This window comes from Procambarus clarkii, chromosome 81 (assembly GCF_040958095.1).
Source record: "Procambarus clarkii isolate CNS0578487 chromosome 81, FALCON_Pclarkii_2.0, whole genome shotgun sequence".
Lineage (NCBI taxonomy): Eukaryota > Metazoa > Arthropoda > Malacostraca > Decapoda > Cambaridae > Procambarus > Procambarus clarkii.
This window is the reverse complement of record NC_091230.1, coordinates 3,646,273-3,661,662: the sequence shown is the minus strand read 5'-3', so window position 1 is coordinate 3,661,662 and position 15,390 is coordinate 3,646,273. Positions and strand designations below refer to the sequence as shown.

Here is a 15,390-nt window from a genome sequence, read left to right as displayed (position 1 = left end):
CACTCTCCTCTCACTGTGTGACCACTCTCCCACACTGTGTGACCACTCTCCCACACTGTGACCACTCTCCCACACTGTGTGAACACTCTCCCACACTGTGTGAACACTCTCCTACACTGTGTGACCACTCTCCCACACTGTGTGAACACTCTCCTACACTGTGTGACCACTCTCCCACACTGTGTGACCACTCTCCCACACTGTGTGACCACTCTCCCACACTGTGTGACCACTCTCCCACACTGTGTGACCACTCCCACACTGTGTGACCACTCTCCCACACTGTGTGACCACTCTCCCACACTGTGTGACCACTCTCCCACACTGTGTGACCACTCTCCCACACTGTGTGACCACTCTCCCACACTGTGTGACCAATCACCCACACTGTGTGACCACTCTCCTCTCACTGTGTGACCACTCTCCCACACTGTGTGACCACTCTCCCACACTGGTTCCCACTCTCCTCTCACTGTGTGACCACTCTCCCACACTGTGTGACCACTCTCCCACACTGTATGACCACTCTCCCACACTGTGTGACCACTCTCCTCTCACTGTGTGACCACTCTCCCACACTGTGTGACCACTCTCCCACACTGTGTGACCACTCTCCCACACTGTGTGACCACTCTCCCACACTGTGTGACCACTCTCCCACACTGTGTGACCGCTCCTTCTTCAGAAGGTTACATGGAGATGTTTTACATTGATCTTCCTAAGGTAAAACATTAAGAGGAAAGTTTGTTGATGCCGCTAAATAATGCACTGTGATGATCGGTTGATGAGCTCAGTCTTGTAAAGGTCTTAAGGCTTTGGGTTAATGCTCAATAATTCTTTGGTGTAAGGTAATAATTTAGAATAAAATTTTATATATGTATAGTAAATTGGCAGTTCACATGAAAATACCGACCCCTGTTGTATTATGTTTGGTGACGGGGAAGGAAATGTATAAATGACATGAGATAATGTGTGGTATAAACTCCACAGGAACAGTACGACTTCCTGCACACGGCGGCCATCTGCTACCTCAACGCCTTCAATGTTTATAAAAACTTCACTTGATCTTCCCGCAAATCTTCACCTTCTTGGCAGTCTTCAACCACGTGGAAACCCCTTGGCTGAACACCCATCCATTCCTCAACCTCTGTGGCAGCTTGATTGAATACTGCGCCAGCTCTCACCCACTATGGATGTCTCAGCTGACTACCCTGCAGCCCTCAGCCACTATAGATATCTCAGCTGACCACCCTGCCAGCTCTTTGCCATTGTGGACAGTAGGAATGACGATTTAGCTGTAATTTTTTATTTTTTTTTTGGATCCCGGAAAGTAGATTCCATACCCGGGAGTGTTTGTTTTTTGGTGAAAATGGCTGCTGCAGTCTTAAAGAGTTCTTATGTAATTAATTTAGGTCAAAAAATGACTGCTGTGCCTCATGGGATTGAGCGAATTTTGGATAATGACTGATATGGTCTTAAAGGATTTTTATGGGATAAATTCCAAACAAAAGTCACCGCTGCGTTCTTAAAGAATTCTTTTAGGGGAAATTTAAATTTTTTTCAGAGTTCAATTTTATAAAAATATTTCAGAGTTTATGTAATCGTGGAAGTTTATTTAAGAGTTTAAGACTGAAATTTTTCAAAAGACCATTTTCTGAGAGTATGTTCATAGAAGTTTGTTTAGGAAAATAGACATCTTAGCAGTGACTTATAGTTTTATTTCAATTTACAGCTGTTTCACCCATCTAAGACCGAATTTCTTCAGAATCCATTTTAAGACTAAAATTTTTCAAAGACCAGTTGAAGATCAAAATATGACAGACCATTTTAAGACCTAAATTTGACAGAGACCATTTTAAGACCGATTTTTTTTCAGAGTTTTTAATCCTCGCTGTATTTGTTAAGATTTCTTATGGATATAATTAAACTGAACCAACTTCAGCAGATATCTGTTAAAAGTTTATCAGATACTAGTGCTTGGACTCAGCTCTATACGTTTATAAGAGTAGTTTCACTACTAATAGCCCAATTATACCCTCATAGTAAATAAGATCAAATCAGTAACCTCGTTCTACTCCTGTTTACGCATTAGTCCCCTCTCGTAGATTCAATACTATCAGTTCAATCTCCCTGAGATTTAAACCCCCCTGTCTTTTGGACTCGGTAAAAGAGATCAAGTCAATAACTAAGTTCTAGCTCCTCTCTTCGCCTTACTTTACTTATGTAACTTCGTTAGTATCCAATAAATATCCAAGTATTCTCGAGATTTAGGACCGCTATATTTCGTATGTAGTAAAATAGATCAAAGGAATTACCGAGCTCTGGCTCTTGTCCCCTATCTTACTTTACACAGATATCTTCTTCACTACCCGTCTAATTACCCTGAAATTTAAAACAGTCAAATTTCAGATGTAGTAAATAAAATCAAAACCCTTATCGAGCGTCAACTCCCATCCTCTACCTTAGTTTAATATTCATCAAACTTAGTATTTCAGCCCAAGACCTGCTCCAGCCTATCACCTCATTAAAGTAACCAAATCCTCTCCTTCAATACTTTTGTTTATTCAGCTATGTAAATAATCCCTAACAAGGTAATAATCAGACGGTCCTAATACACCTTATCTCTTCCTTATCTTCCCCCACCCCCTAACCCTCCTCCACACCTTACTCCTTCCATACCTCCCCCTCTCTCTCTCTCCATTCCCCCACCCCGTCTCCATCCTCTGTCTTATCTCCTTCACCCCTTACCTCTTGCCTTCCCCTCCCTTACCTTTCCCCTCCCTTACTTCCCCCACCCCCCTCATCAAAGTTATTCTCTAACTCACCTTCGTTCATCAAATAAACATCAAATAAACTTTCTAAGACATCTTCGTCCTTGTAAGAATCTCTCCAAGACAATAATATGTCCCAAAATCATTTTAATTGTCATTTGCAGTCTTTAACACGAATTTATATAAAAGAATTACTCTCTAGGACTTCTTCAAGCATCACATACTCTCTCAAGTGTAACAAACATTGTTCTTCATTCAATAAATACGTAGTGAAGGACAACTTTTCAAAACATATGTAAACTAAGACACAGCATTATGTAGCCTCAAACAACTTTAAGTATTATTCAAACTAAACAAGTGCAAACGTTATGTGTTAATAAACTTATCCTTCAAGTAAAAATAAATAACTGACTTTTATGTAGTAGTACCAGTTCACTAAGACGTTTACAATTAAAACTTGTTATTAACATTGAATATGCCATAAAACACGGCTCTTTACGTAACTTGTTCACCTTTTCATAACAAACTTGCATTTCTGATTATTAATTATTCTGTTCAAATATATATTTAGTAGCCACTTTATCTTAAAACTGTTCTCTGAACAACTCTGCATCATCCTACCTAACCCAACCCAACCTAACTTAACCTAAACTAACCTATAACCTCCCCTACCTGACGTAACTTCTATAACCCAACTTACTAACTTAACTTACATAACCTAACCTAACCTAACCCTAACTAACTTGACTTACCTGTACTAGCCAAACCTAACCTAAACTTACTTATTCTAACTTACCAATTCCTCCCTATCTGAACTAACTTACCCAACTTGAAATAACCTAACTTACGTAACTTAGCATACCCAATGTAACTTTTACTATGCTGATTTACCTAACTCATCATAATAATAAGCCAAATAATAAGGAAGTAACCTATCCCAATCTAACTTTTCATAACATAACTTACACAACGTAACTTCCATTACCTAACTTATTCTACATGATGTAACTTACATAAACTATCATATATGATATAACTTACTCATCCTGACCTAACCAACATATGTAACTTATTAACTTAACTTACAGAACATAACATAATTTATCTGCCCTCACCTTCCTAACCTCCCCCACTTAATGTAACTTACATAAACTAACTCACATAACATAACTTACACAACATAACTTCCCTTACATAACCTAACCCAACCTAACTTGCATAACTTGCTAACTTAACTGAACTGTTCTTAAATTACTTTCCTTCTCCTGCATAATGTAACTTAACCTGGGAGCCGGTCGGCCGAGCGGACAGCACACTGGACTTGTGATCCTGTGGTCCTGGGTTCGATCCCAGGCGCCGGCGAGAAACAATGGGCAGAGCTTCTTTCACCCTATGCCCCTGTTACCTAGCAGTAAAATAGGTACCTGGGTGTTAGTCAGCTGTCACGGGCTGCTTCCTGGGGGTGGAGGCCTGGTCGAGGACCGGGCCGCGGGGACACTAAAAGCCCCGAAATCATCTCAAGTTAACCTCAAGATAACCTAAGAATCATCTTATTCGCTCTAAAACATCACTTTTCCATTTATTCCCCCAGAAATTCCTTCAGCTCTGATAAAACTCACGCACTCTTACACGAACTTTCCCTACACGTATGAACTCTTCCTTATATACAGATCATGTAGAAACTTACACAATTGCAATTTTACGAATCTTATACAAAAACTCAGTTCACTCACAAACTCTCTCAAACTAGCACAACTACATAAATTTAGACAAACTAGCATAGATCTTGCTAACACTTAGACGCTTTGAGAACTTCTTACACATATACTAATTTCAGAACATAAAAAAGGATGTCCAACTATCTTATCTTATCTTACCCCTTCTTATTACTCTTTCCCTCTGCTTGCAATCTCTATTATTCCTTGTAAGGTATTGTTTAAGCATCCTTCCCTAACCTAACCCAACAACCTTAACCTAACCAACCCTAACCTAACCTATCCTTAATCCCATATATCTTTGACTTATACACTATCTACCCAGTGTTTTATGTACATCTTAGCTTATCACACGCCCCCCACCTAACTTTTACCTATTTTATATGTCCTCATACTTTTCAAATAGTTTATAGGAATGTCTACTTATGACATCTAGTCTTTTAGAAACTTCCTTAATACATTTATCAAACTAAGTCTTCTCATTCGTCTCTCTTAGGTTTAAGTCCCAAGCATAGAGTCCATTTATTCAATAACCTATCTTAAGTTTTATATTTTTAACCAATTAATACAGTAAAGTTACAATTCTTGACAGTTGTATATATAATTCCTGCAGGACACTTATGTTTCGTCAATCAATGTCTCATATTCATTTGTTTATTTTAAAGGTTAGATTCTCAATTAGAGGGTTATGCATTTTAAGTGTTATTTGTTAGAGATGGCATGTTTAAGCATTTCAAAAGATTTTGTATTATAAAGGAATTTATTCGTTTCAAGGGATAATTGCTAAAATAGGGTGTTATATCATTTAAAGGGATATTTGTTAAAATTAAAGATGTCAGTTTAAGCACTTTTTACCTTTTTTACTTAAAGTTCATCATGTTGTTCATAAGTTATATTCATTATGCTTTATATAATTTGTTCTTATTATTCACCTTTAACTTGACCTCTTTCTGATCTTAGTGTATTTATTGGGTTTTATATAATTTGTTCTTATTCTTTGCCCTTAACCTAACCTTTCAGATATATAGTTTATTTGTTTGTTGTGTTTGGACATATTTGATGAATATTTGGCTAAAATTTGGTGATTAGTAGTAAAACTACATTTGTAAATTCATAGAGCTGGGTCCAAGAGCTAATATCTGATGAACTTTTTAAAAAATATCTGCTCAGGTTGGTAGAGTTTAACTAAATTCATATGAACTCTCAAAGAATACCACGAGGATTAAAACTGAAAAATTTCAGTCTTAAACTGGTCTGTGACAAATTTCGGTCTTGAAATGGTCTCTAACTAATTTTGGTCTTAAAATTAACTCTGTCAAATTTCGGTCTTAAACTAGATTCTGCCATATTTCGGTCTTAAAAGGAACTCTGAGGAAATTCGGTCTTCAACTGGTTTCTGTCAAATTTCAGTCATAAAATTATCTCCGAATTTATTTTGGTCCTAAACTCGACTCTGACAAATTTTCGGTCTTAACTGGTCTCTGAAATTATTTTGGTCTTCAACTGGACTACAATGAAATTCGGTCTTAAATGGGTCAAACAGCTGGAACTGGATATAAAACTAAGTCACTGCAAAGATATTTATTTTCCTTAACTTCTATGAACATATTCTCAGAAAATTTTCTTTTGAGAAATTTCGGTTTAAACTCTTAAATAAACTTCTACAATTATATGAACTCTGAAATATTTTTATAAAACTGAACTCTGAAAAATTTTGAATTTCTCCCATAAGAATTCTTTAAGAATGCAGCGTTGACTTTTGTCTTAAATTTATCCCATAAGAATCCTTTAAGACTGCAGCAGTCATTTTCCAAAGTTCGTTCAATCCGGTGAGGCTAAGGAGAATTTTTTTTTACCTGAATTACTTCTACAGGAATTCTTTATGACCGCAACGATCACTTTCCAAAAAACAGACACTCCCTGGTAAGGGGTTTATTTTCCGGGCCCCAAAACAAAAATTATAGCTTAGTCGTCATCTCTACTACTGTGGACATCTCAGCTGACCACCCTAATAGCTCTCAGCCATTGTGGACATCTCAGCTGACCATCCTGTCAGCTCTCAGCCATTGTGGACATCTCAGCTGACCATCCTGTCAGCTCTCAGCCATTGTGGACATCTCAGCTGACCATCCTGTCAGCTCTCAGCCATTGTGGACATCACAGCTGACCCTCCTGTCAGCTCTCAGCCATTGTGGACATCTCAGCTGATCACCCTTCCAGCTCTCAGCCATTGTGGACATCCCAGCTGACCATCCTGTCAGCTCTCAGCCATTGTGGACATCTCAGCTGACCACACTACCAGCTCTCAGCCATTGTGGACATCACAGCTGACCATCCTGTCAGCTCTCAGCCATTATGGACATCACTGCTGACCATCCTGTCAGCTCTCAGCCATTGTGGACATCTCAGCTGACCATCCTGCCAGCTCTCAGCCATTGTGGACATCTCAGCTGACCACCCTTCCAGCTCTCAGCCATTGTGGACATCTCAGCTGACCATCCTGCTAGCTCTCAGCCATTGTGGATATCTCAGCTGACCATCCTGTCAGCTCTCAGCCATTATGGACATCACTGCTGACCATCCTGTCAGCTCTCAGCCATTGTGGACATCTCAGCTGACCATCCTGTCAGCTCTCAGCCATTGTGGACATCTCAGCTGACCATCCTGCCAGCTCTCAGCCATTGTGGACATCTCAGCTGACCACCCTGTCAGCTCTCAACCATTGTGGACATCACAGCTGACCATCCTGTCAGCTCTCAGCCATTGTGGACATCACAGCTGACCATCCTGTCAGCTCTCAGCCATTGTGGACATCACAGCTGACCATCCTGTCAGCTCTCAGCCATTGTGGACATCCCAGCTGACCATCCTGCCAGCTCTCAACCATTGTGGACATCACAGCTGGTTGGGCACATTTTTTTTCACCTAATGCATCTGTACATCTAGCAGTAAGTAGGTACCCAAGAGTTAGCTTGTTGTGGGGTTGCATCCCCCCATTTGCCTAAAATGATTATGAATCTAAATAGGCTGAATGGGCTGAAAATGAAGCAAGTGAGGGGGGGGGGCTGGAGAGTAAGATATTAACACGGAACACAAACAGCATAGAGAACGCAAAAGAAAAAGATTCCATGATGAAACTTCAGTGGACGAAGCAATATTTTGTGCTCTAAAGAAGTTCATGGTTGAATCCTACTTAGTGTCCTTAGATTCTGTTATAAATAGAAAAGGAAAAACATTTAAATATTTTATAAACGTGGCTCCCAAATTTAGTGCTCTTACATCCAAAGCATTTTGACAAGGCAGACAATGTGAAGAAATTATAACTTTAAGCAGACCCGTACTCAGACGTCACCGACAATCAAGCTCGAATTGTATGAAGGTTACTTTCATTCAATGACTCATATAAAGAAATAATGAGCACAAACTGTGTGACACAATCGTGTCCAGAAACTGACCATCAACAGTGCACAATAATTCATGATCACCCATGACATGTGTTCCATTTATCCCAACCTGTCCACACTGTACCACGTCATCTGGCTTTACCAATAACCTGTCCACACTGTACTACATCATCTGACCTTACCAATAACCTGTCCACACTGTACTACATCATCTGACCTTACCAATAACCTGTCCATACTGTACCACACCATCTGACCTTACCAATAACCTGTCCACACTGTACCACACCATCTGACCTTACCAATAACCTGTCCACACTGTACCACACCATCTGACCTTACCAATAACCTGTCCATACTGTACCACATCATCTGACCTTACCAATAACGTGTCCACACTGTATCATATCATCTGACCTTACCAATAACGTGTCCACACTGTACCACACCATCTGACCTTACCAATAACCTGTCCACACTGTACCACACCATCTGACCTTACCAATAACCTGTCCATACTGTACCACATCATCTGACCTTACCAATAACGTGTCCACACTGTATCATATCATCTGACCTTACCAATAACGTGTCCACACTGTACCACACCATCTGACCTTACCAATAACCTGTCCACACTGTATCATATCATCTGACCTTACCAATAACCTGTCCACACTGTACCACACCACCTGACCTTACCAATAACCTGTCCACACTGTACCACATCATCTGACCTTACCAATAACCTGTCCATACTGTACCACATCCTCTGACCTAACCAATAACCTAACCACACTGTACTACATCTTCTGACCTTACCAATAACGTGTCCACACTGTACCACATCATCTGACCTTACCAATAACCTGTCCACACTGTATCACATCATCTGACCTTACCAATAGCCTGTCCACACTGTACCACATCATCTGGCCTTACCAATAACCTATCCACACTGTACCACATCATCTGACCTTACCAATAACTAGCGCTGTTGCGGAACGATCCTTCAGTTGGCTGACACACACCTTCACGAAGACGAACACCCCGAACACGTAGTTCAGTGGTCTACGTGTGACCTTACTGACTCCGAGCCTATGTTATAATATTGGTGAGGATGGATTGTCTGGGTTACCTTTACTCTCCATTAAAGGAGAGTTGGCTACTGAGGAGGATTATAATGAAGTAATAGATCAATTTGCTGGACTGAAGCCTAGACGAAAGAAACTCTTGTAGTTCTTTCATACTTAATGACGACCAACCACTTGGGCTGACGGTAGAGCGACGGTCTCGCGTCATGCAGGTCGGCGTTCAATCCCCGACCGTCCAAGTGATTGGGCACCATTCCTTCCCCCCGTCCCATCCCAAATCCTTATCCTGACCCCTTCCCAGTGCTATATAGTCGTAATGACTTGGTGCTTTTCCCTGATAGTTCCCCTTCATACTTAATTAAAAAAAATTTGTGTTTGAAGTTAAAATAATTGAATAACACGCATGATTTATTATGTTTTGACATTGATGTGCTTACTGTAAAGCTTTTTAAATATAAAAAACAATTATGCATTTCCTATAAAACTTCATCTTCCTTTGGTTTATATTTTAAACCCAATACAAATGTATTGTGTTTAAAGTGCTTTGCTGTGTCATGGGCTGTGTCATGGCGCCTTTTTGTGGGTGAAATTTTGAACCTGGCTACGCCCCCTGACATATATATGTATATGTATTCCCCGTTGGTTTTGTATGATATCCATAACCACAAGTTGTATATGTATTCCCCGTTGGTTATGTATGATATACATGACCACAAGTTGTATATGTATTCCCCGTTGGTTATGTATGATATACATGACCACAAGTTGTAACGGTAATTAATATTCATGACTTTGAGTGTTTCACTTTTCTTGTATATAATGTTGTGTTAGAACTACCTGGAGAAACTCCAGGTAGACAGGAAAGTGTCCGTCTGGACGGAGAAACTCCAGGTAGACAGGAAAGTGTCCGTCTGGACGGAGAAACTCCAGGTAGACAGGAAAGTGTCCACCTGGACGGAGAAACTCCAGGTAGACAGGAAAGTGTCCACCTGGACGGAGAAACTCCAGGTAGACAGGAAAGTGTCCACCTGGACGGAGAAACTCCAGGTAGACAGGAAAGTGTCCGTCTGGACGGTGAAACTCCAGGTAGACAGGAAAGTGTCCGTCTGGACGGAGAAACTCCAGGTAGACAGGAAAGTGTCCGTCTGGACGGAGAAACTCCAGGTAGACAGGAAAGTGTCCGTCTGGACGGAGAAACTCCAGGTAGACAGGAAAGTGTCCGTCTGGACGGTGAAACTCCAGGTAGACAATTAAGAAAGTGTCCGTCTGGACGGTGAAACTCCAGGTAGACAGGAAAGTGTCCGTCTGGACGGTGAAACTCCAGGTAGACAGGAAAGTGTCCGTCTGGACGGTGAAACTCCAGGTAGACAGGAAAGTGTCCGTCTGGACGGAGAAACTCCAGGTAGACAGGAAAGTGTCCGTCTGGACGGTGAAACTCCAGGTAGACAGGAAAGTGTCCGTCTGGACGGTGAAACTCCAGGTAGACAGGAAAGTGTCCGTCTGGACGGTGAAACTCCAGGTAGACAGGAAAGTGTCCGTCTGGACGGTGAAACTCCAGGTAGACAGGAAAGTGTCCGTCTGGACGGAGAAACTCCAGGTAGACAGGAAAAGTTTTAAAGTCCAGATTTAACCATTTTTGTATACTTGATTATTCTGTTGTGTTCACACTTGATGTACACTTGATTGTGTACATTTGTTCTGTTTTGTTCACACTTGATGGTGTACATTTGTACTGATTTGTTCACACTTGATGTACACTTGATTGTGTACATTTATTCTGTTTTGTTCACACTTGATTGTGTACATTTGTTCTGCTTTGTTCACACTTGATGGTGTACATTTGTACTGATTTGTTCACACTTGATGTACACTTGATTGTGTACATTTATTCTGTTTTGTTCACACTTGATGGTGTACATTTGTTCTGCTTTGTTCACACTTGATGGTGTACATTTGTTCTGTTTTGTTCACACTTGATGTACACTTGATTGTGTACATTTATTCTGTTTTGTTCACACTTGATGGTGTACATTTGTTCTGCTTTGTTCACACTTGATGGTGTACATTTGTTCTGTTTTGTTCACACTTGATATACACGTGATGGTGTTCATTTGTACTGCTCTGTTCACAGAAGATTATAAGAAATGATGACTCGAAATGTTACAAAGAAAATGATTATGTTTGTAAATTATCTTCCTTGAATATTTCCTCGTATTTTTTGGGTTGTTGGATAAGACAATCAATTGTGTTAACCATTTTGTGTGTCTATAATACCTTTGTCGTTCATTACAGAAATCAATAATTTAACGGCTAATAAACTCCCACTGTAACTTGTACTACCCACTTCCCCTAATATTAGTATTTAAGACATATATCTTCACCAGTGTAATAACCTCTGTCAATTTATATTATAGTTATATGTTGATATAAAACCTTGCTACAATGTTCCTGTACATCTTACCTGATATGTTAGATTAAGGACCTCCCCGATACGCCATGCGTGTTAGTGTCTTTGCTAGAATGTACAAATACCAATCTTATGTAATCTCACCAACCCATTGTACCTTCTTGTGTATAAATTATTATTATTATTATTATTACTAAATGTATCTCATTACTGAGCATTATAGAGTGAGTGGAGTCTGGCATATAATATATCTTATAATGTAAACAAGGTTAATATGACAGTACATTTTGGTATGGACACTTGGTTTACAAGTGTACCAAACTTGGTGCTTATACTTATATTCATACACTAAAAGACGAACTTAACAGAAGTTTACTTGATTTAAATAACAATTATTTTATATCTGATGATAGTTATTGTACTGTAGATATAAATAGAAGCTGCCTCGTATGAGCCAATAGGCCTTCTGCAGTTACCTTCGTTCTTATGTTCTTATGCACTCTGTTTAGTTCAGGTTCCTCCCCTGGTATATAGCGAGGACCATATACCAGGGGCACCAACCTCTTCCTACCTGAGGCTGGTGCCCCATTTCACCCAATAGGGTGAGGTATAGTGCCAATGGAACATTCAGTTATAATTTGACTTTTGTTTTGTTCTCATTTTACATCATTTGACAGATAATTTACCATTAATACTTTAGTTGACTTTAAGTGTCTGCTCATTTTGCGCTACAACCCGCAGGCACTAAAGTGCTAGTTTTTATGTGAAATTATTATTCACAAATGTTCCATTGTATGAAACTATTGACATTTGTAGTCATATTTTGTTCTCTAATTCAGATAATGATGTTTGTGTTTGTAAAGCCAAATTAAAGCTGCTGTTAAGGAGTATTATTTAACAATAAATAGTAGTGTCAAACGGATGGTGTTGCCATGTCTCTTATGAGACCATATTTGGCTTATGTACTTTTATAATATAATGAACAAATTTGACATGATGATTGTCCCTTTTCACTTGAATGCGGTTCTTTTATAAAATATATGTTGATGATGCCTATTTGTTATTAAATGATGCTTGTCATATGGAATGATTTGGAACCTTTTCCACCTCAATAAACATACATTTCACGGATGAAAAGATAGAACATTAGAACTGTTCAAGAGAGAGTAATCTGTAGTGGAACATTGCAGCGTCACTAAGACAGTTCCTGGTGGTGTAGTGTGAGCATGACTCGTGCTTCACCTTCCTGTGGGTTTGAGCCCTGGCCTGGGTGAACTAACCAAACACCTTCAACGTCGCCCCGGCAAACGGACGGATACACCATCTATTTTATAGATATAGGTGTTGATAGTGCCGTATGTATGGTATTATATATATGGTGACATTTATTGTGTCATATTTATGGTGTCATATGACAATGCCACAATATTATTGAATAGTTATGAAAGAAGGGAAAGAAACTATCATGAGAAAGCACCAAGCCATTACGACTATATAGCACTTGAAAGGGATCACGATAACGATTTGGGATGAGACGCAGGGAAGGAATAGGGTATAAAGTATCACAACATAGATAATAACGTACATAGTTACTATAAACACATAATAAGGCTTCACTAAAAAGTTAAAATATAATGGTCGTGTTTAATTACTGCTCTCATTATACCAAATATATTATAAAATGTATCTTTGTATTAGATACAGTGACCCCCCCCCCAGGCGGATCATTTACCCGCTACGATAACCAATCAGACAGTTTGAGACGATATAGTGGTCTGGGTGTCGTGAACCAGTTGCATCTTCAACCATTGTGGTTAATATATATGTCGAGTGTTATTAGCTGCTGATGCTGTCTTTTAGGTCTCTTTTGTATCAAGTTCTTCTACTTCTTGTGTGAGTCAGTACTCTATGTTGTCATACATCTCCCACCCTCGCCACACATGCTCGGTGCTGGTCTGATCATGGGACACCTGGCCACACATGCTCCGTGCTGGTCTGACCATGGGACACCTGGCCACACATGCTCCGTGCTGGTCTGACCATGGGACACCTCGCCACACATGCTCCGTGCTGGTCTGATCATGGGACACCTGGCCACACATGCTCCGTGCTGGTCTGACCATGGGACACCTGGCCACACATGCTCCGTGCTGGTCTGACCATGGGACACCTGGCCACACATGCTCCGTGCTGGTCTGACCATGGGACACCTGGCCACACATGCTCCGTGCTGGTCTGACCATGGGACACCTGGCCACACATGCTCCGTGCTGGTCTGACCATGGGACACCTCGCCACACATGCTCCGTGCTGGTCTGACCATGGGACACCTGGCCACACATGCTCCGTGCTGGTCTGACCATGGGACACCTCGCCACACATGCTCCGTGCTGGTCTGACCATGGGACACCTCGCCACACATGTTCTGTGCTGGTGTGCCCATGGGACACCTCGCCACACATGCTCCGTGCTGGTGTGCCCATGGGACACCTCGCCACACATGCTCCGTGCTGGTCTGACCATGGGACACCTCGCCACACATGCTCCGTGCTGGTCTGACCATGGGACACCTCACTCACGTGCTCCGTGCTGGTCTGCCCATGGGACACCTCGCCACTCATGCTCCGTGCTGGTCTGCCCATGGGACACCTCGCCACACATGCTCTGTGCTGGTCTGCCCATGAGACACCTCGCCACACATACTCCGTGCTGGTCTGCCCATGGGACACCTCGCCACACATGCTCCGTGCTGGTCTGCCCATGGGACACCTCGCCACACATGCTCCGTGCTGGTCTGCCCATGGGACACCTCGCCACACATGCTCCGTGCTGGTCTGCCCATGGGACACCTGACTCACATGCTCCGTGCTGGTCTGCCCATGGGACACCTCGTCACTCATGCTCCGTGCTGGTCTGCCCATGGGACACCTCGCCACCAACCCGTTCTCACACAAGACAGCACATATATGACTTAATGCTTAAAGTCAATATGTTGAATATGATTTAGTACATATGTGATATATTTCCAGTTACCTTTTTTACCAAGACCCAAACTCTTCCTCACGTACCAATTTACGTGTCACAGTACCCGTCCATCAACGTAGATAGCAGAATAGTCGTGATTGGTTCAATTATAAGGAAAATTGTAGTTTTCAGGTCCCACATGGGTTGTGAAATTTACCTACTATTGTCCATGCTCTTAGAATATTACAGATCAGCTACTTCCTATTGAAGGCTCGTAGTTTTGTTTTGAGAAATATTAGTTGTTCTTAGTAAATTATAATAAGCACTATAAATTATTACATAGAATAACAGTGCTTCACCAATCAATATTATATACCATAGTTTGCACTTTAAATATCTTTAAAGAATGTTTTGTAGGAACGCTAACAGAAAACGATGTTGTTGGAATGTTTATGGGGTAAACTACTGCAAATTTGGGGATCACTTCCACCCACAGGAATGGAATGGCGTCCACTACCACCGACAGGATGGGTATGGGGCTCACAACCACCCACAGGATGGGTATGGGGTCCAATACCACCCACAGGATGAGTATGGGGTCCAATAACACCCACTGGATGTGTATGGCGTCCATTGCCGCCCACAGGATGAGTATAGGGTCCAGTATCGCCCACAGGATTAGTATATAGAGTCCACTGCCGCCCACAGGGTCGGTAAAGGGTCCACTACCGCCCACAGGGTTGGTAGGGGGTCAACTGCCGCCCACAGGGTCGGTAGGGGGTTCACTACCGCCCACAGGGTCGGTATGGGGTCCACTGCCACCCACAGGGTCGGTATGGGGTCCACTACCGCCCACAGGGTCGGTAGGGGTCCACTGCCGCCCACAGGGTCGGTATGGGGTTCACTGGCGCCCACAGGGTCGGCAGGGGGTCTACTACCGCCCACAGGGTCGCTATGAAGTCAACTACCGCCCATAGTGTTTGTATAGTGCCCACTACCGCCCATAGTGTTATTATGGGGTCCACTACCCCTCAT

The 15,390-nt window shown here is 41.7% G+C and overlaps 1 protein-coding gene across 1 annotated transcript in view; it reads left to right on the top strand.

The window, feature by feature from the left end:
- LOC123747915 (tyrosine-protein phosphatase non-receptor type 7) overlaps window positions 1-12,471 on the top strand; it is a 76,554-nt gene extending 64,083 nt beyond the window's left edge. The window contains exon 5 of the mRNA XM_069315603.1: window positions 991-12,471. Coding sequence (XP_069171704.1) covers window positions 991-1,065 — 75 coding nt within the window. The 3' untranslated portion in view covers window positions 1,066-12,471. The remainder of the gene's footprint in view (window positions 1-990) is intronic.
- The last annotated feature ends 2,919 nt before the right edge of the window (window positions 12,472-15,390 follow it).